The sequence below is a fragment of the Watersipora subatra genome, chromosome 9 (genome assembly GCF_963576615.1).
Source record: "Watersipora subatra chromosome 9, tzWatSuba1.1, whole genome shotgun sequence".
Classification (NCBI taxonomy): domain Eukaryota; kingdom Metazoa; phylum Bryozoa; class Gymnolaemata; order Cheilostomatida; family Watersiporidae; genus Watersipora; species Watersipora subatra.
Genome location: NC_088716.1, coordinates 9,192,862 through 9,215,189, shown reverse-complemented (window position 1 = coordinate 9,215,189; position 22,328 = coordinate 9,192,862). Strand labels below are relative to the sequence as shown.

Here is a 22,328-nt window from a genome sequence, read left to right as displayed (position 1 = left end):
CTCAATGACTTTGTAATAACTCAGTGACTTTGTAATAACTCCATGGCTTTGTAATAACTCAGTGACTTTGTAATAACTCCATGGCTTTGTAATAATTCAATGGCTTTGTAATAACTCAATGGCTTTGTAATAACTCAATGGCTTTAAAATAACTCAATGACTTTGTAATAACTCAATGGCTTTAAAATAACTCAATGACTTTGTAATAACTCAGTGACTTTGTAATAACTCCATGGCTTTGTAATAATTCAATGACTTTGTAATAACTCAATGGCTTTGTAATAACTCAATGACTTTGTAATAACTCAGTGACTTTGTAATAACTCCATGGCTTTGTAATAATTCAATGACTTTGTAATAACTCAATGGCTTTGTAATAACTCCATGGCTTTGTAATAACTCCATGGCTTTGTAATAACTCAATGACTTTGTAATAACTCCATGGCTTTGTAATAACTCAATGGCTTTGTAATAACTCAATGGCTTTAAAATAATTCAATGGCTTTGTAATAACTCCATGGCTTTGTAATAACTCAATGGCTTTGTAATAACTCAATGGCTTTAAAATAACTCAATGACTTTGTAATAACTCAGTGACTTTGTAATAACTCCATGGCTTTGTAATAATTCAATGGCTTTGTAATAACTCCATGGCTTTGTAATAACTCAATGGCTTTGTAATAACTCAATGGCTTTGTAATAACTCAATGACTTTGTAATAACTCAATGGCTTTGTAATAACTCAATGACTTTGTAATAACTCAATGACTTTGTAATAACTCAATGGCTTTGTAATAACTCAATGACTTTGTAATAACTCAATGACTTTGTAATAACTCAATGACTTTGTAATAACTCAGTGACTTTGTAATAACTCCATGGCTTTGTAATAACTCAATGGCTTTGTAATAACTCAATGACTTTGTAATAACTCAGTGACTTTGTAATAACTCCATGGCTTTGTAATAATTCAATGGCTTTAAAATAACTCAATGGCTTTGTAATAACTCAATGGCTTTGTAATGCTAAGGGCTCTCAAGCTGATTGTCTGCTGCATACAAATTGCTGAACAATTATGTTATTTTTATATAACAAAACAAAAGGCTCGAGCTGTATTACACAGAATGTTATGACTAAACAGTGGCAAGAGTAGGACTACACAATCTCTTACATGATTGACAGCTACATTTTTATGTATCACTACAATCTCATAAAAGCCTCCTATTTTATATATCTTTTATATTTAAGCGTATGGCATTGCGGTCTCAGTAGCAGGAAAACAGGTTCCAATATGCCTAAAGCTACGGAATTTGTAATCGGATGAATTCTATAAGTTCCCTGTTGGTGCTGCTCACAGGTTTTTTGTGGAAATACCAGTTTCGTCATTTCTATTAGGCTTTTCATGCTTTTTTCCATAACCGTTTTTTCTAACTGTTATTTTTTGGCAGCTGGTTGTTATTAAGCAATAGTTAGCAGCCTACATGCCTGCTGCTCATGAACAGTTTGCCTTTATAATAGTAGGTTATAGATAATATGTGTATTACATGTAAATGTAGCAGAACTTGTTGGATCCACTCTTTGGCGCTTTGAGGAGACTATGTAACCTCTCCTCAGTCTTGCTATCATTACTATACACTTACTTTTGTCGTGGGTGTTGATGATAGCTTGGTCGAGTATTTTGCATTGTTTCCTTGCTAGCTAACTTCATTCAATGATGTCTCGAAGTTTTGGTGACTTTTCCCACAGGCAGCAGACGTTTGGTCTGCAAGGCGTCTGGCTGGCACGTGGCCTTCAATGTTGAGAATGATTGAAAGTTAGCAAGAATTCCAAAGTTGTACTTTGAGCCGCGACAGGAAGAGGAGGGGTCTTTGAGGTATGAGAAATACAGAGAAAATAGAAAAAAGATTTTCATCTAGTACAATATCCCATAATACATCTGAATATGGCACAAATGGTCTCAAGAAACCTGCAAAAGGCTCACAAGGAAAAGGTTAGAATATAGTAGAATACATCATTGGTGATGCTATGGGATATCCCATTTGACATGTTAGAGCTTGTGCTGGATTGTGAAGTGGGTTTGTGTGATATATAGACAACGTTTGAGCAGTGACAGCAAGTATAACGTTGACACTTTGACTGTATTGACAAGGTGACAGCTAAGGACTGGTGTCATAGAGAGGCAATAGTAGACTATATTACACATTATATGGATTACAGAATAAGGCAGCTTTCTTTATTTAACTCGTACTTGAAGATTTGAAATCACCATTCTGAATGTGAGTTTACAGGGTACTAGCAGGTAGTAGCAGGTACTAGCGCATACTAGCAGGTACTAGCACGTACTAGGAGGTACTAGGACCCTAGCAGTCTCATGTGTTCTGAGAGATTGTCAGGGGGGCTGATGAATCACAGAGAATTACTATCTACACAATCAAGAAATGGTACTCGGTGGTTGATTGGTGCAGGTGTTAGAGTCATGGTCTGCGAAGCTGGGAGTTCCAAGTTCGAATCCTGTTGAAAACAATCTTTTATCCCAACCTCTAACCCTGGCCAAAGACAATTGTTGATCAACACCCGTGTTATAGTTGTAAATATAATATGTGTACCTACATGTAGGATTGACTGTCTGATGGCACACCTGAACAGGTGTTATGCGACTTGTTGAAGCAGAGGCGGTGTTGATGAAGATGGCAATGATGCGTAGATGTACGCTAGGCGAAGATGCAATGTAACAACCAAATGAGGTTGTGACAAGTCGTAGGTGTGACACGGCGTTCGGGTGCAGGCAGAACCTGGCACATGGTTGGAAGTGTTACAATTACTATGTTTCCATGAAGCTGTACGCTTGTTTGCGGATTAATGCAGGCGCTTTGTTAAAAAATAAGGTTTCCACGCCAGATCTATATGCAATGCATCCGGAACCGATCAAATCGAAATAAGAATGACTGAAGTGTGAAAAATGTTTAAAACGGAATAGCTTGCACGGCATCTCCTTGCGCATCATTCACAATAAATGATGAATGGTGAATGACGAGAAATTTACGGAATTTACGTCATAGAAACATAGAGCATGACATCCATGTAGGTGTGACCAGCGTTTATTATGACTTGTAGGCGGTCCAAGTAGGTGTAACCAGCATTTATTATGACTTGTAGATGGTCCAAGTAGGTGTGACCAGCGTTTATTATGACTTGTAGATGGTCCAAGTAGGTGTGACCAGCATTTATTATGACTTGTAGGTGGTCCAAGCAGTGTGCAGCACTCCGAGCTGCTTCTCTCTCAAGTAGCTGACCTAGATGACTGCGGAACACACATGTACATGCGCTGCGGATCTGTTGTTGAGAAAATGGATGTATGCGCTTGTTTAGTTGCCAAGAGACACAGTCGAGCCCATTCTGTTGATGTGACATGCGGCTACCAGTTCAATTTCCTCGAGCTCGTTCCCAGAGGTAAGGCGTTTAGGAGGGCTGCCCATGTGCTTGTATTATGTTACTGCGATGCAACTGGAGAATGAACAGCTAATTGTAAAGTAGTGAGCATCTATACTAGATACGGGCTTACTGGTAGAACCCGAAGTGTTTGTCATAAACTAGTGCTACGAGACATTTTATATTGAACTTTTTATTGGCCTTTAATTTCACGTAATAAAATCATGTATCAAAACAATAACCACAATGTTTGAGTACGTCATCGAAATAAAGAGGTTCCAAACTATGACGTTTTTGTGATGGGTGCGATTAACTGTTCATTTCTGATCTTTTAAGAGTTTGTAATCACATTTCTACATATTTGCACCTACCACACAGCAGAGTAAGACATGGTGAACTTTTTGATACCAAATAACTGTAATGTGAACTTTGTTGCAAGTCAACCTTTAACTCCAAACTCTGAATCACAAATGAGTATTTTTAACCTTTTCTAGTTTACCTCGTGTAATGGAAATTCCAGAACGCAATACAGCTGGCTAATAACGTTGATTGATATATGACCATAATTATTTGTCTCGTTGAGTAGTGTTTAGTTGTAGATAACCTTACTGGTCTAAGGAAACGCAGCTGTCGTCAGTGTTCCCTTTTGAGTTGTGGGGCCTTTTTAGGCACTGGAGTTTTTCACTGCTGTTTCCTGTGGCAGCTAATCACCTCTTTCCGGTGCACCAGCACTGTCTTTCTTCTGGCGCAGAGGTACTTGGTCAATACAGGAACAACCATGCTTTCATCTTCTGCTAGAATGCTCAATTGATCTCTGCAGCATTATTGAATGCTGGAGAGATCAATTCTGCAGATGTTTGAAAAAATTTAATTCTGATAGATTTACAACAATTTTTCAGAGTAAACCACATTCTAGCGAAGTAATGGGAAGTGTATTCTTTAGCTTAAGATCTTTAATGTTTAATAACCAGCTGATAGCTACGTAACATCACTAAAGTACCTGTGTCGTGTTTGTAACCTTGAGACCACCTGCTGGTAAGCCAACAACTTCAGAGAGGTGCACCCGTTACATTTCATATATTTTAGGGTCCCTCTTATTCTTTTCCGCTCGACTCTGCTTCACATCACGATGATTGATGGAGGTGGCAGTGCTCGTTGGTATTGATGTGCTGGCGGAGAATTCTCCTGAAACCAAGCGTGTGGCAGTGGGATATTTTTGCTTTGTCGGCTGAGATGATAACCATAGAATCATCCAAATTCCAACAATGAAGGTAAACCCGTCTCTCAAATGTCTCCTTCTCAACTAGGTGAATCTCAGGCACCATGAAGCCAAGTGTTTCAATTCCTTTTACAGGGCTTTTCATTTCAGGCTTTGGTCTATTAGTGTTAGTTTTAGTAGACACATAAATTGAGGTTCCCTTTTATTTCTCACCATATTTGGATATCCTTGTCCAAGGGCACCTTGAGGTAAATGGTAGCTTTGTTTGAGGGTATTTTTGGCCAAGGGACACCTTTGTTAGAGGAGCAGCGCTAACCATCCCACCTATATTTCACCCTCGACTACTAATTTTAGGTTAAACTCACGAAGTAGTATTATTGACTTTCCAAACATGTTTAAGACGAATAAAATACAATAATTTTTACTAATATGTTGTCATAAACCAGAAAGTGGCAGTATTTACTTGCTGCATGAAATTATACGTTTATACAACTGGTGGCTTTTTGGTGTTAACTTGTTAGAAATCTTTAATAATTGACGTTAGTTGTATTCAGTAATTCATTATGTTCGATTTCACGTCTGACATGATGAATGTGTCTTTGACATATATACTAGTACCCTGGCAGTCTGTGAGAGATCATCCTGTGTAGTAAATATGTGCACAATTATTCCACAATCCAGTGAGGTGGTCGAGTGGTGTAGTTGCTAGTATGCCTGCCTACTAAGCCGAATATCCAAGTTTGATTCCTTTGTAATGTTTTTTAACCTCCAAGTGTAGCTTCGAACAGATAGTTGGGCACGGTTCTTATTATAGTAACGATTCTCTAGTGGCTTATATTATATTAAAAGTGTTTACTGATTGCAACCGAAAGCCTTGAAGAATTCTTTGAGTCACCTTCCGCACTCTGAAGCCTATGGAAAACTACTGAAGTAATACAAGTGTCAACTTTTGAGCTATGGATTTTTCACCCAAACGTTATCCCTAAATACGAATCTACCATCAGACAACTAAAGGTTAAGATAAAATAATTAAACATGTTGTTTTATATGAATTTTTTCACGTTTTAATGTTGTGGTCAACTTTAGGAATTGTGTCATATGTACATAAGCATATGAACATTTTAGGTTCAAGGAACAGAGGAAGGAGAACGCTACGCTGCTGGGAGTAGTAGATTTGAAAGCATGAGAAAGCATCTGCCGCACACAGAGACTCAGATCAGTGCTGAAGGGGAGAGCAATCTCTCAACAGGAAATAAGCTGAATCCTTCAAGCAAGCTTCACTCTTAGTTTAACATGTATAGCTTCACTGTAATTGGTTACAGCAGTATATCTTCACTGCGATTGGTTACAGCAGTATATCTTCACTGCGATTGGTTACAGCAGTATAACTTCACTGTGATTGGTTACAGCAGTATATCTTCACTATGATTGGTTACAGCAGTATATTTTCACTGTGATTGGTAACAGCAGTATATCTTCACTGTGATTGGTTACAGCTGTATATCTTCACTGCGATTGGTTACAGCAGTATATTTTCACTGATTGGTTACAGCAGTATATCTTCACTGTGATTGGTTACAGCAGTATATCTTCACTGTGATTGGTTACAGCAGTATATCTTCACTGCGATTGGTTACAGCAGTATATCTTCACTGCGATTGGTTGGTTATACTGTAGAATATACTGTTATGCAGTGCCACTGTATTGGATGTGTTTTAAATGTGCTAATGAAAAATCTAATGTTGTGACTGGTATGTTACCATATACATAGTATAGAAGCAGATAACGAAAGGCATTGTAGTGTATTTAGAGGTAATTTGATTTCAGTATCTAAACAATGCAATAAAATAATATTAAAATAGATATTCTAGATATTTATTGACAAGAACTGTTATAATATAAACGTGTGTGAGTCTGTTCAGCTGAAAACAAGAACAAGAATATTTCTCAATTTTTTTTCGAAGATAAAAGATGTGAAAGACACTTCGTCAAGTTTAGTCATTAAGCAGGATTCTTAGTTATCGTCAAATTATGAAAACAAATTTCTCCTGATGTTTAACACGGTGTTGACCAATAAAAACAGTTTTAAAATAAATCAAGCATGAAACTATGATGGTGACTGACGACATAAGCCATCTCACGACACCAACGTGACCCTGCGACGAGATGGGTTTGGAGTGTTGTCAGTTGGGAACATATGTCACACCAACCGACGCAAATACTTTGGACTACACTCAGCACACTGGCGCTATCAATAAGTCAGTATTTACAAGAGCTATTGATGAGTTCATAGAATACTAATAATACTAATCAGTGATAATGATAAACAACAAGTTTGAATAGTAAGGACGATGCCGGAGGCACTGAGAATATGATCCAACACACAACATGCTATTTTAACTGAAGCATTGAGAATATTTATATGAGCTATTGATGAGTTCATAGAATTAGGCAAGGAAGGTCCTGCAGGCTCCCTTCACAATACTGCCACAAGCTGGGCATTTTGCAGGGAGATTTCCTTTGCTGCAGTCCTGACAGAGGCAGTAACATCCACAAGGAAGGACAACGGCTCCAGACTACAAAAAAAAACATCCATTAGACCCAAAAAAACTACAAGTATATTAGCCTGAGGAGAGTACATGTACAATGGACCAACAATCAAATCAATAAATCTAACTGGTCAATAATGAAATCAATGGGAAATGTAAACTATTGACTCATTGAAACCCTAATGTATATAGATAAATCTCAGTGTTTGTGTGTCTGTGACTCTGTGTGTCCAGTTATAGTTATGAAAATCTTGGAATGAAAAGCTCGCATCTTGCTGGATTTGAACTCAAAGATTGCAACCCCAAGTTATGAATGTGCATTTAGCCACCAAGCTACGCTGTTTTTACGCTTCCTTAAAATAGTGATTGCATTGGATAATTACTATGGGTTTCTATACCACTCTATACAATATTTTTGCCTTATGATGCCAACACTGAAACAAACTATAATCGTACACCAAATAATTTTTATTGTAATCGTAGCAAAACAGACTATATTTAGCCATTACTTGCTAATAATTTCACATATACATTTAAACACCTTTACAGTTGTATTTTTTCTCCTAATTTATTTCACCAAAACTCTTCTTTCATAATATAAAATTTAAAAATTACAGTTGTTTGAAAAAGTTTCAAAACCTTTACAGTTGTTTTTTTTTCAATTCATTTGAACCGCACAAAAACCCTTTTCTCACGATATGAAGTTTAAAAGTTAGAACAGTAAATATTGTATGTTCAATAAAAATAAATTTTCTGGCTAAAGACTTTTTATTACTCCATCAACGCCGGGCATTCACCTAGCAATAAATATATAGCTAATAATAAAATAGTAAGAAAAGCTTACCATGTCCTTTCTGCACTTTTTACATCCGAGAGCGTCAAACAGATCCTTACATTCCTGCTCAGAGGGATCATTAGGGTTCGTGATCAGCTCAACCACGTTTATCCTCCTATAAGAATTAAAGGTGTGTTATGCAGGGGGAGACAATGTTATTATTGAGAGTTATCTGATAACAACCCAATGAATTACCCACCTTCCTGGTTGAGTGGTTGAATCGGTAAGATCATTTGTGACTGATTTGTCATCCTTTCTCCTTGCTACTTCCTTCTTATAATTGTCTGTAATCATTAAAAGTTCTTTAGCGAGTTGATTAGTAGAACAGTTAAGCCTGGTTTCCATATGACAGCGCAAGGCACGCAACAAGGCGCACTACATCGTGCGTAGGCCGGCTGTGATATGGAAACGCGCGACGTGCGTACGCTGATCGCAAGGATCAGACAGAATGGATCCTTGCGACAGGTGCGCGCGATGATGTATCCCACAATACACCGCTCGACCTTTTCAACCTATCCCACGATTCAAACGGAGGGCTGTTTTCTGAAGAAATCGGTCTCCCGTACGAAAGAGTAAGCCTGGTTTTCATATGACAGCGTAGTATCGCAATGGAGGGCTGGGTTTTCCGAAGAAATCGGTATCTTGTACAAAAAAGTAAGAAAATTACCCACCCTGTCCAATGCAAGCATGGCACCTATGCGCGATATGGAAACACTGCATCGCAACTCAAGAAATGCATTGCGCATGATCACTGGGCCGCGCATGATCATTGCGCTGTCATATAGAAACCAGGCTTTAATGTCAAATGACCTCTAATAACATACAATGACCTCTAAACATATCAAATGTCATCTAATGAACTCTCTACACTTACCTAGAGGTATGGAGTTGCCCTCATTCAGCTCCTGTACTATCTCCACCAGCTTACTTGGTTCGTCAAACTCAACATCTACAACCACAATAGAGTGAGTTCCTTACCTCATTGAGTGACACATAACAAGTAAATATAAACTACATGTATTTTAAACTATGTAATACTGTCTATTGCTTTTTAACCTGCCTTTACACTTTTTATGAACAACTCTAGTGAACAACTGCTTATGAAATCCACAAAAAACTACAGAGAAAATGAAATTTTATTTGTAATGACCGTCCTTGTCAATGTGTGTCAGTATCCCTGGGCAAATCAACCAACGATAAGAGGTTTTGAAACTTTTCTAAAATATATATATGTAAATGTGCTCATAATCCAATGATAATTGGTAAAGTGCTGGTAAAAAAGTTCAGCAACACACAGCAAATGTCACTCGATATGAAGAAATATGTTGAACACTTTTTTGGGCAACAACTGTGAAAGTTTGTATGGTTTTAAAAACATTTAGAAATCTAAATTACAATAGCATCATACCCATTGTGCACATGTTTGTTGTATTATGGGATTTGTTAGGCTCATGCTATATTGGCATCTGACCTCAAAACAGTGCAGGTGGTCTTGGTAATTACAGTGAGTGATAAAGCTAGTGGATTACGCTAGGGCAGGTTGACCATCTTGAGAATGGTAAATATTTAATACATATAAATAGGCCTATATATACGCAAACATAAAAATCGTAAGTATAAAAATCATAAAATATTTCTGTTAAAATACAAGAATCGTTTTTTCTTATGTCTTCTTGTAGCATAAAATCCGTGAAAGTGAGATAACAAAAGCGGAAGTTGTTTATGTCGCTGCCTAGAAGGCGCCATATTGACTCACCCAGGCTTGGGGCCACTAGTGAGTATTGAGCGCACTGCACTATTTTCTGGCTAGACGACAGTAAGGTGCACTAGGTACTGCACTAGTGCATGTCATAGTAATAATATAAAATGCACTAGGCACTGCACTAGCAGAAATTCTTGTGCACTAGGAACTGCACTAGCGCTAGTGCATGGCATAGTAATAATATAAAATGCACTAGGCACTGTACTAGCAGAAATTCTTGTGCACTAGGCACTGCACTAGCACTAGTGCATCGAAAAGTGAAGTCAAAAATGCACTAGGCACTGCAATAGCAAAGATTATTGTGCACTAGACATTGCACTAGCACTAGTGCAATGTAAAATCATAAAAACACTAGGCACTTCACTATTAAACTTCACTAGGCACTAGACCAATGAGCTTTTTTCCTATAGCAGCTGCAAGAATTGCTTGATAATCAACAGATATCTACTGCTATCCACTGCAATAGTACAATTATAGCCGTGCAAAGGATGTCAGCCATGTATTTGTCAAATAAACTAGCCTCACCTAAAATTTCAAACAAACCATAGACCTACAATAATGCTCAATATTAACTAGTGCAGATGACAACAGATATCAAATAGTGCAATGTATTACAATTACAATAACTAAATATACTAAGCAAGCATGGAATGGAAGAATTCACTTCTTATTACATAAATGTACTATGTACAACAAGAAAATCTACCCTTGGATAAACCAGTATCATGTAAACAGAAAGTCATATTGATGGCGAAATTGATAAGCAATATTGTTCAGAGAAGATGTTCATTAGACCGAAGGAACATTAGCCTTTCAAAGTTGGCGTCAGTCAGTTTAGATCTAGTTTAGACTACTGCATACTATGTCGCACTAGGCACTGCACTTGCACTAGTGCATTTATGAAAAAGTTTCCAATCCGCACTAGGCATTGCACTAGAGCATTTTATGTTGCACTGTGCACTGCACTTGCACTAGTGCGTTTATGCGAATTTTCTAATCCGCACTAAGCACTGCACTTGTACTAGTGCACCCGGGGACTCATGTCAAATTTGCACTAGCATTGCACTAGACATTTCTATTTTTAAATTGCGCTGCACTATGCACTGCACTAGTGCAGTGCGCACTGCACTGCTAGTGGCCCCAAGCCTGGACTCACCTAAATTTATTAACAACTCCGAAAAAACTAATGCTACAAAATTTTAACGGCAGTTTGTGAGCCCACTAAATCGTTTGCTGGTGAATCGCTCAAGTGCGTTTAGGCACACGGCAGCGATATCTCCAAACAACGGATTCCAAAATACAGCGTTTTCGTGATGGCTGCGATTAACTGTTTGTTTTTGAGCTTTTAAGAGCTTGTAATCACATTTCCACATATTTAGCACCTACAACACAGCAGAGTAAGACATGGTGAACCTTTTGGTACCAAATAACTGTAATGTGAATTTTGTTGCAAGTCAACCTCATAGACTTCAGAAATAGTTTGATAAATAAGGTAACATATTTTTTTTTCATAAAAGTACATGGATGGCTCAAGAGTGAGTAGACCCTTATCATGTTGCAGTAATTGCAGAAGATTTTGCAATGCTAGTGGTTTTGCAACGCCAGTTGCAAGACCTCCTGCGACACCAGTGGCTTTGCTGACTCGACCTAGAATGAAGAATGGTTACAGTGAATACCATTGTTGGCACTGCGTGCTATGAGATGAGGTAATGAACAACTGGCTTGAAAAAAGATTGTATATTCTTAGGGAAACCAGTATACTGGGAAGTATACAGTATACTATATGAAGTATATATACTATATATATACTATATGAAGTATATATACTATATATATACTATATGAAGTATATATACTATATATATACTATATGAAGTATATATACTATATATATACTATATGAAGTATATATACTATATATATACTATATGAAGTATATATACTATATATATACTATATGAAGTATATATACTATATATATACTATAAGAAGTAATTGTCTCGTAAATAATGTTTAACATGTGCGTTGCTAAATTTGGCATTAATGGATTTGCTAAATCCCATTAATGGATTTGCTAAATCCCATTAATGGATTTGTCAAATCCCATTAATGGATTTGCAGACAGATGAAACTTTGAGTTTCAGCAAATACTTTTAGCTTCAACAAATAGTGAGAAAGTGAGTGCTTTACGTTGTAAAACTTACCTTTGGTAACAAAAGAATTCCTCAACAATCAACAACTCTTTGCAACTCACAAAGTTATTAGGTAATAAGTATGCCTGGAAGCTTACGAGAGCCAAGTGACAATGATCACAAAGTGTTTACCGCGAAGTGGGTGGTACCGTAGCTGATGAGCCAATCTTTGTACTTTGCACTTTAGATAGGTATAAATCTATTTATGTTATGAAAGAAAATGAACGCAAATTCCTAAAAACAAATCTAAAATGGTGAGAAATAACTTGGTCGCGTGAGAAAACAACGTTGTAAAACTAGAAATTGGTAGAATACGGTATGAACTCTATAAACTTTGCAGTAACCCGGAATAGTTTTCTTTTTGAAGTGGATTTCGGTTAGCAAGCTAAGGGAAGTTGTCCGATCCCCGATCCTCTGTTTGCAGAGATGGCAACTCCAAAATTGCTGCTGCTTTTAAAGAAAGATGACACTTCCTATGGCTTTCTGACTAGTAGACATTGGCCAGGGAGATAAAACAAAACTGATTTTTAACAAAGCTATCAGCATAAGTTTTGTAGAGAATATCAATATCTATGTAACTTACCATCATTAACTTCATAAGCCTGTACTATGATCTCAGCTGGATACTCAAGTGATAGACAATATTCGTATCCATCAAGTTCCTTTATAGACACTGGCTCTTCACTTGTTTCCATGTCTTCCTCTGCAGCAGTACAAACATGATTAAGTAATATCCAGAGGTCTGTAAACACTGGTGGAATTTACATCACAAATTAGACAGAGTAAATAACATAAATGACCTATTTTGTTAAAAGAGACCATTTAGTAGACAACATATTTACTTCTGGAATTGTTTAGTAAATAAAACTAATATCTGGTCAGAATGACATAATAAATATACTGTCATCACATGTGGAAAAGGGTGATTCAGAACCAAGAGCTGAAATAAAGTGATAAGCAACTTACCAAGAAAAGAAACATCTCCCTTGTTGTAAAGCAGAGTTTCTGACGTAGCGATATTATCAGGAGTCATCTGTTGCCGCACAGTTTTGATGAAGGCCAATCCCTTTGTTTGTTGAACAAAAGTGCAGCCTGGGTACCACCTTAAAGACAAATATAAGTGCTACTAAATCCTGCAACACAATTTACTTCACACAAAATGAGTTTTTTTAAAAATTGTAATAGCGTGTCTTAAGCAGTTAATTCAGGTTTGTACACATACTTTGCATGTTCACTCCAAGGATCGTCTCCCCAGCCCCAATTTTCAAGAGCTCCATCACAATAAAAACACTTCACTTTGTCTCCCATACCTTCATACAGAAAGCCAGCTTCACAAAGCTTTTCTGCAGCTATCGGGTTACTGCTAGGGTATCGTCGGTATGTATCCATTCTCTTACTGTAGACACTCATAGGTGGATCCTTGGGTCTGATTATGTTGATATTCAGGTCACCAAGAGTAGCTGGTTCTACATAATTGTTCATAAATGGTTAGGGCTGGTGTTGAAGTCATGGTGTGACTCACCTATTAGCAAGAAGTAACTGTTACAGTAGTGGTAAAATAAATAACTGTATCACAATATTACACCCCAAACTACTAAAATGTAACACATGGTAAGAGTTGACATAGTAATGTGGACTTATACTAAACATTTATTAAACATTTAATGAACTCTCATACTGTATGTGGTCAACAAATACTCACTTCGATCATCTCTGACAGAGCTACTCAGTTGACTTGTCATGAGGTCTTTAGGAAGTCTGCAGTTACTTATAGGGATGTTCTGACATGGCTTGTCTACAACATGATAATCAACAATTTGTCATGATGTCTTTAGGAGGTCCACAATTACTGATAGGTATATTATGACATGGCTTGTCTACAACATGATAATCAACATGCTATATATTGTTAAGGTCAAGCACCTTCCCTTAACTGGCTACTGCAATCCACCCCTGTTTCAGGCAGAGAAAGAGTGTATGAGTTCAAAGTGAAAAAGTTTGGATTTGACTGTAAGCGACATAATCAATGTACAACAGAGGCATTCACAACTCCACTGGGAGGCTGGCCCATCTTGCAGAGTGACTCAATTTACTACCATATAAAAAGAGGGTGGATATGTACAAAAACAAGTAAAAACATAGCACATGGTCGAAACTGAATATAATTATATAAAAAGAAGTATAAGTATGATTAAATAATTATTGGCGTCGCCGATTAAAAACGTACAGGGTACTAAGAAATAAGCATATACAACAGACAGGGGAGACGAATCACGATATTTAAAAGGACAAGACAGTATAAGGCATATAGGAGTAAATAAAGTAAATGCAACGTCCGCCACAATATTATGTCTGTGAGTGTTGGTTGGTTGACTGCTCTGCAATGATTTGATAATAAAAAGGAACGGCTATGCACTTGTGCTGGAAGCCCCTACTATTATTTACCCATTTGACTACATTTACAAGTAACATTAGACAAACTAACAAGACAAAATCTACACTATTGATCTTAAAAATTTGGGGACATTTACGTTTTTATTAATTGTAGCATATTAATTTGGTTGGTTGACTGCATTGCAATCATTTGAAAACTACAAAGAACTACGTAGGCTACATGTACATTGAAATTTATGGCAATTGCCTCGATAGTAAGCTCTCGAAACTTTCTGCAATAGAAATAAATTTGATGACTAACTGGGGTCATTATATTAAATTATCCAAAGTTGCTAACAGTAGAAATACAATATTATCACATGCAACTCACTTTGAACCATCTTGCAGTAGTTAAAAAAGTTTTTATGCTGATACTTGGGTACATCTCCCCTCTCCCAGTTCCTGACGATTCCACCACAGAAAGCGCACTGCACTCTGTCCGCTACACCAGTGTAGTAAAACCCCTCCTTAGCCCAATCATGAGCCTTGACTATTGTTTCTATTGGCCAGTGAGCAGCAAAGGTTCGCTGCCTCTCCCTCTCTGAGACCATGAGAGACTCTTTCTCTTCCTGACTCAGTTTTAGGAAGGCATAGAGGAACTCCTTGTCTGACATGCGATCTACAAAGAGAGAAGAAAATTTATGGCCAGTTCAGCTTACAGGTTTACTCAGCAATATTTTTTTGGTGTTGGGAAAATGAATGGGTTTTTAAAAATGTGCAAGTAGCCAGAAGAAACGCAATATTCAGCTCCAGCCACTAGTTACACAGTTAGGTAGCATATATAGCATTCACTACATGGGCAGGTGCCTCAAGTAAAACAGTTTGTGGCATGAACCATGAAACTTTTTATGCGAACAGCAATTGTTAACATATTTTACTATACTAATTTGGTCTATAATTATACAAAGTAGTTAGTGTGTAGCAATAGTGACATGATTAATCAACGCTAGAATAATTGTTTATGCAATAAACACCATAAAAATTCCGAAGCCAATAATAAGGTAGTTAAGTCAACTCCCTGTAGTGCAGTTCACATCCAATTGCTTGTTATCCATTAGTGCTCAGGGAAAGAGAGTTTTTAATATATTCTATTAATACTAAGAAAATATAATTTAGGCACTTACAGTTTTAGACTTCAAGATTCAAAAACATTGGCAAAAAATGGCTGCGCACACTCACCAAACTGCTCTTTCCTATCTTTAGTATGACGCCTTACAGTGCCTCGCGTTGCGTGTTCACAACTCGAGTTGTACAACTCGAGTTGTGAACACGCAACGCGACTTTTCAAAAGTAAGGTGCAATATATCGGTATTACGGTAGCATAACCGTAGATCTGGTTATATTAACAATGGTACATCAATAGGCACCCGTTAGCTTATAGAAATTAAACTATGTATGTATGTACTGTAAAACTAGAACTAAATGGCGAATTATAGTGTGCCGAGTTTGCAACTCGAGTTATATTTACCAACTCAAGTTTGTAAATATAACTAGAGTTGTACAACTCGAGTTACACAACTCGAGTTCATCAAAACCCAAGCCGAGTTCTTTCAACAACAACTCGGCTTGAGAACATGGAACGCGAAGCAATCTTTTGGTACATCATTAAATATCGTTGACATAGTTTCTATGTTTGATCATTTCCGGTGTTAATTCAGTTTTTGTCAGGTTCTAGAAAGAGAACTCTTTTTGTCATTTGAAAAAGAAGTGGCCCCGCTCCCACATAGATTGTTTTTTAGTTGGCTTCTTACATTCTACAATTGTTTTTGTCTTTTGTAGTACAGGAGCTGTTTGAGGTTGCCCTCAAACAGCTCCCGTACTATATCCACCAGCTTACTTTGTTCCTCAAATTCCACATTTACAACCACAAAAGAATGAGTTCCTTCCCTGATTGAGCCGTATGTAACGAGTAAAAGCAGACTATCTCAATCAAACCCTACTATAATCTAGTAGATGCCAGGTCAATGTCAGTCCCTAACTAGAGTCTCTATGACTAAACATAGACTTTGACTTACACAACAGCACCAGCATATATCAGTTTTGTAGACAAAATCAATGTCTATGCAACTTACCACCATTAACTTTATAGGCCTGTACAATGATCTCAGCTGGATACTCAAGTAATCGACAGTATTTGTATCCATCAAGTTCCTTTATAGACACTGGCTCTTCACTTGTTTCCATCTCTTCCTCTGTAGCAGTACAAACATGATTACCTACCTAATACCCAGAGGTCAGTAAAAACTTGCGGAATTTACCTTACGAATTCAACACAGTAAATAAAAAACATGACTTATTTTATTAAACAAGACCATTTAGTAGACAAAATGTTTACTTCTGGCCTATAAAATAAAAGAGATATCTAGGTCGGAATGACATATATACTGCTATCAGTTGTGAAAAAGTTGGCCAAGATCCAGGAGCTGAAATAAACTGATAAACAACTCACTAAGAAAAGAAACATGTCCCTTGTTGTAAAGCAGAGTTTCTGCAGTAGCGATGTTATCAGGAGTCATCTGTTGCCGGGCGGTTTTGATGAAAGTCACACCCTTTGTTTGTTGAACAAAAGTACAGCCTGGATACCACCTTGAAAACGAACATAAGTGCTACTAAATCCTCCAATACAATTTACTTCACGCAAAAAGAATTATTCAAAATTGTAACAACTATTCTTAAGCAAGTTACGAAAGGTTTAAACACGTACTTCGCATGCTCTGCCCAAGGAACGTCTCACCAGCTCCATCGCGCCAAAAGCACTTCACTTGTCTCCGATGCCTTCATACAGAAAGCCAGCTTCACAAAGCTTGTCTGCAGCTATTGGGTTACCGCTAGGGTATCGTCGGTCTGTATCCATTCTCTTACTGTAAACACTCATAGGTGGATCCTTGGGTCTGATCGTATTGACATTCCGGTCACCAAGAAAGGCTGGTTCTGCATAACTGAGTAGAAACCGATATACTTCATACAGAAAGCCAGCTTCACAAAGCTTGTCTGCAGCTATTGGGTTACCGCTAGGGTATCGTCGGTATGTATCCATTCTCTTACTGTAGACACTCATAGGTGGATCCTTGGGTTTGACCGTGTTGATATTCAGGTCACCAAGAGAGGCTGGTTCTGCATAACCGAGTAAAAACAGATATAGCTGACATTTAAAGACCAATTATTATAGTGTCATGAAAAGGTTAAGGCTGACATTATGCAAAATGAAGTAGCTGGAGCGTAGCAGTGTATCAAAAGCTACTTTCATATGACACCTGGTAACAGGTGACCCAGAAAAGCTGACACGTATTGAGTCATACAGTTAAACCTTGATGTAGGCAGGCAACACACTTGGACGACATACGCACAAATATTTCTGCAAGCGACAAAAACCTAAGGCTAAACACTTACATAGAGCAATGAAACAAATAATTATAAAAGATTATGCAAAATGAAATTCATTAAAATAGATAGCTATATGTAAATAAATAAAGCATAAAAAATTTTTTTTTTATTGCTACGCTATCCTTACATTAAAAACGGGTGAAGGGAGGTCTATTCTTGTGACTAGGAAGAGGTGATGATAGAGACTTGAAACAGTTCAACTTACAAACTACCATAATCTATTCAGATTTTTGTTGTTTTATGTTTGATATCAACTTATACTTTATCTTCAACTAGTCCACTTGACAGTCCCGAGAGATCTCCAGACAGCACCGAGGGATCATACTGAGTAATCACTATGTGATAAATCAGTATGCTTAGACTTCCCAAAGTAGGTCAATCGCTGTCTGTCCTGCTTGGTTTTCAAGTTCTCTAGACCCTCCTTCACATTATGTGCCCATAAAACTCAAGCTGTATTTTTCTGATTGTTTCTATTAGGTTCCGTTCCCTCTCTGCTCTTTTTAACACTTCTAAATTTGTGATGTGATCCGCCCTAGATATTCTAAGCATTCACCTTAAAAACCACATTCCAATATTCAAGGATGGAGTATACATACATAACAATCCAGCACGACAGCAAAAAGTCATGGCTATACACAACTGCATACATTCTAATTGATTTACAAAATTACTTTTCTGAGAAACTTTGACCTATGTGAATTCAAAATTACTTCAGGAAGGGAGTGTATGTTGAGGTGATCATAAGTAGAGGTTTTACTGTATGTTGAGGTGATCATAAGTAGAGGTTTCACCGTATGTTGAGGTGATCATAAGTAGAGGTTTTGACTGTATGTAGAGGTGATCATAAGTAGAGGTTTTACTGTATGTTGAGGTGATCATAAGTAGAGGTTTTACTGTATGTTGAGGTGATCATAAGTAGAGGTTTCACCGTATGTTGAGGTGATCATAAGTAGAGGTTTTGACTGTATGTAGAGGTGATCATAAGTAGAGGTTTTACTGTATGTTGAGGTGATCATAAGTAGAGGTTTGACTGTATGTTGAGGTGTTCATAAGTAGAGGTTTGACTGTATGTTGAGGTGATCATAAGTAGAGGTTTTACTGTATGTTGAGGTGATCATAAGTAGAGGTTTCACTGTATGTTGAGGTGTTCATAAGTAGAGGTTTGACTGTATGTTGAGGTGATCATAAGTAGAGGTTTTACTATATGTTGAGGTTGTTGTAGGTGCAGGCGTCTCTCACGCGCCTGACTATGTGGCAGGAACTTGGGCTAAGGAAGCCAGATAAGTTTTAGGATGCAAAGCCTCTCACACAGGCTTGCAGGATTAAGTAGCTCTCTCAGCTTATTGAGAAAGCTAAGGAAAAGCTAAATAGATATGGAGAAAGGTGATTGAAGGACATTGAAGGACTCTCGTGTAGACATTCGAGAGTGGTGTAAGGAAAAGTAATACAGTGTTGACAGTGTACAGTGCTCAAACTGTCACGTAGACATTCGAGAGTGGTGTAAGAAAAGGAGTGTTCAGTGAAAGTGTTGCAGGAATTAATTAAAGAAGAGTAAGGGTAAGTGTTCTGATTACTTTTGTGCAATAATCGAGATAGCAGCATTCGTTAATTTTTAACTATGGCCGCATTCAGGTTTAATGTCAATGACTTTCCTAGGTTATTTATTAACTCTAGTGATGCAGCTAATTCTTATAAGTCTTGGCTATCAGAATTTAATTTGTGTAGAATTTACCACTCTACAAATGGGTAAGGCTGATAGAGGTCAGGTTAACTTTAGCGGTTGCATTAAACTGCTTTCGTTATTGAGTGCTATAGGTAAGGATGGCCGTGAGGCTCTACAGTCTGTAGGATTTAGTTTAGAGTCTCATGATTCTACTTATGAGCAGGCCATGGATCACCTAAATAGAATTTATGGTGGAGAGGAAACGGTATGTGTTAAGGTTATGAAATTCGTTACTTGTTCTTTGACTACTTCTTGGGCTAAAGTGACAGAGGAGCAGGAGGCCCGGCTAGAGGATGAGCCAGGCTCTGAGGAGGAGTGTATGATCCACCCTCTTTATGCCTCAGACGAAGTAAAGGATATGATTCAGAGAGTAAGTATGGGAGAGGATGACTCGACCAATACATGTAAGGCGACTTTTGATTTTAGCATGGGTTAACACCTGGTTCACAGGCTACCTTCATGCTCATGCGCAATTGCTAAGTTCCAGTTTAACACCTTGGTGAGCTCATGATAATTGCAGGCTATAGTAGTGTACCATAGGATAGTATACATGCGTGTCAGACACTATGTCTGAAGTTTGTTGCTTCCTAACATGATTCCTGGTGGTGGTCAAACTTACGTTTAAACTCCAATAGTTACAGTGTCTATGTTCTGGGCCCAAGGGCAAAAAAGATGGCATTATTTATATGCAGGCGTCTCTCACGCGCCTGACTACATGACAGGAACTTGGGCTAAGGAAGCCAGATCGGCCTTAGTGGCAAGGCCTTAGTGGCAGTGGCAAGGCAAGGCCTCTCACACAGGCTTGCAGGTTTAGGTAGCTCTCTCAGCTTATTGAGAAAGCTAAGGAAAAGCAAAATAGATATGGAGAAGGGCATGTTGGAGGGCATTCTTCTTCCTGCTTCTAGCTAGTGGAGACGCGGTGAGTGATTATACAACAGAGGTGATCATAGGTGGAGGTTTTACTGTATGTTGAGGTGATCATAAATGAAGGTTTTACGATAATATAGATTTCATAACTTCTTGTACAAAAAATAATCAACAAATACTTACCTCTATCATCCCTGACAGAGCTACTCAGTTGACGTGTCATGAGGTCTTTAGGAAGTCCGCAGTTATTTATAGGGGTATTCTGACATGGCTTGTCTACAACATAATAATCAACATTCGATATTACAACTATAAAATGACAGACTGTAGAAATGCACTTGTGATGGAAACGTCTATCATGATTTGCACAAAACTGAATCCTTGTGTTCTTTTTAAGATTTTATCTAGGATTTAGGAAGCTAGCAAGAAAATATTCCATTGAAACTACTTATCGTTAGCAAAACAACCACTCCGCGAAACTATCCAAGTTGCTAATAGTAAAAATACAATATTATCACATGCTACACACTTTGAACCATCTTGCAGTAGTTGAAGAAGTTTTTATGCTGATACTTAGGAGAAGCTCCTCTCTCAGTTCCTGACAATTTCACCATAAAAAGCACACTGCACTCTGTCCACTACACTAGTGTAGTAAAACCCTTCCTTAGCAGTCATGCGCCTCGACGATTGATTATATAGGCCAGTGAGCAGCAAAGGTTTGCTGTCATTCACTCTCTGAGACCATGAGAGACTCCTTTCTTCCTGACTAAGTTTTAGGAAGGCATAGAGGAACTCCTTGTCTGACATGCGATCTACGATATAAAAGAAGAAAAATTATTTCCTCAAGTTTATGTAATACAAATATTTTTGTTGTAAGCCCTTTAGTTAACAGCTAAAGGCCGGTTCACACTATGTCGCCGTTTGTCAGCGGTTCCTTTTCAGCGTTCATTGTCGATTATGTGAACCGTGAATTGATGGCATCGACAAATCATCGCGGACAGGTCGGGAAAGTTTGCAGCTGTGAAGTTTTTCCGATGCTTCGCCTAGCATCAACGACCGTCTTTCAAATGTGAACCATTTCGGCGATGGCAATTCGCGGTCGAGGATAGCGTGATTTACTCATATCCGTTTATGATAGCCGCTGCGGAACTAGTTTTTGATTCTCGCATGCGAAAACCGAGGTTTCCCCGCAAAAATTTAAAAAGATAAATGTCATGAGTATTTGCTGATGCAAATCGGTCGGTGATAGTGTGAACATGTTTATCATCGACGATCACCGAAGTATTGTGGCATATACGGCGATAGTGTGAACCAGCCAACCAATCACATAGAATGTGATAACCTAGTTCACGATTATACTGAGTAGCATAGCACTAATGACATGAGCAGACAACTTTAGTATAATTGTGGCTGATTTAAAATAGATATCTGAATTTTTTTGCACCAATCCAGATTTTGTTGAACCAATTCCCTCCCTGCCTTGCAGTTTCCATTCAAATGCTTGCTTGTCATACAAATAACACCTTTTAACATAATTTTTTATTATGGAAAAAAATTATATAGTTAAACACTTTGAATTTAGAGGTTTGCCAAATTTTGAAAAAAAATTGGCTGCGCACACTTACCAAACTGCTCTTTCCTATCTTTTGTAAGTTTTTATGCTGATACTTGGGCACATCTCCCCTCTCCCAGTTCCTGACAATTCCACCACAGAAAGCGCACTGCACTCTGTCAGCTACACTAATGTAGTAAAATCCATCCATAACACAGTCATGAGCTTTGACTATGGTTTTTATTGGCCAAGGAGCAGCAAAGATTCTCTGTCTTTCCCTCTCTGAGACCATGAGAGACTCTCTCTTCCTGATTAAGTTTTAGGAAGGCATAGAAGAACTCCTTGTCTGACATGCGATCTACGATATAAAAGGAATTATTTCT

At 37.8% G+C, this 22,328-nt stretch overlaps 1 protein-coding gene and 1 pseudogene across 1 annotated transcript; both read right to left on the bottom strand.

Annotated features, from left to right (window-relative positions):
- Positions 1–22,328, bottom strand: part of LOC137404761 (two pore channel protein 2-like) — a 272,314-nt pseudogene that overhangs the window by 51,826 nt on the left and 198,160 nt on the right.
- Positions 6,508–22,039, bottom strand: LOC137404520 (baculoviral IAP repeat-containing protein 7-B-like). Its single transcript, XM_068090752.1, has 10 exons — positions 22,019–22,039; positions 14,751–15,038; positions 13,689–13,781; positions 13,209–13,452; positions 12,953–13,089; positions 12,570–12,683; positions 8,907–8,981; positions 8,232–8,316; positions 8,042–8,147; positions 6,508–7,224 (listed from the first exon to the last, which is right to left on the bottom strand). Exons 2-10 carry the CDS (start codon positions 15,031–15,033, stop codon positions 7,096–7,098), a joined length of 1,266 nt encoding a protein of 421 aa, XP_067946853.1. The 5' UTR covers positions 15,034–15,038; positions 22,019–22,039; the 3' UTR covers positions 6,508–7,095.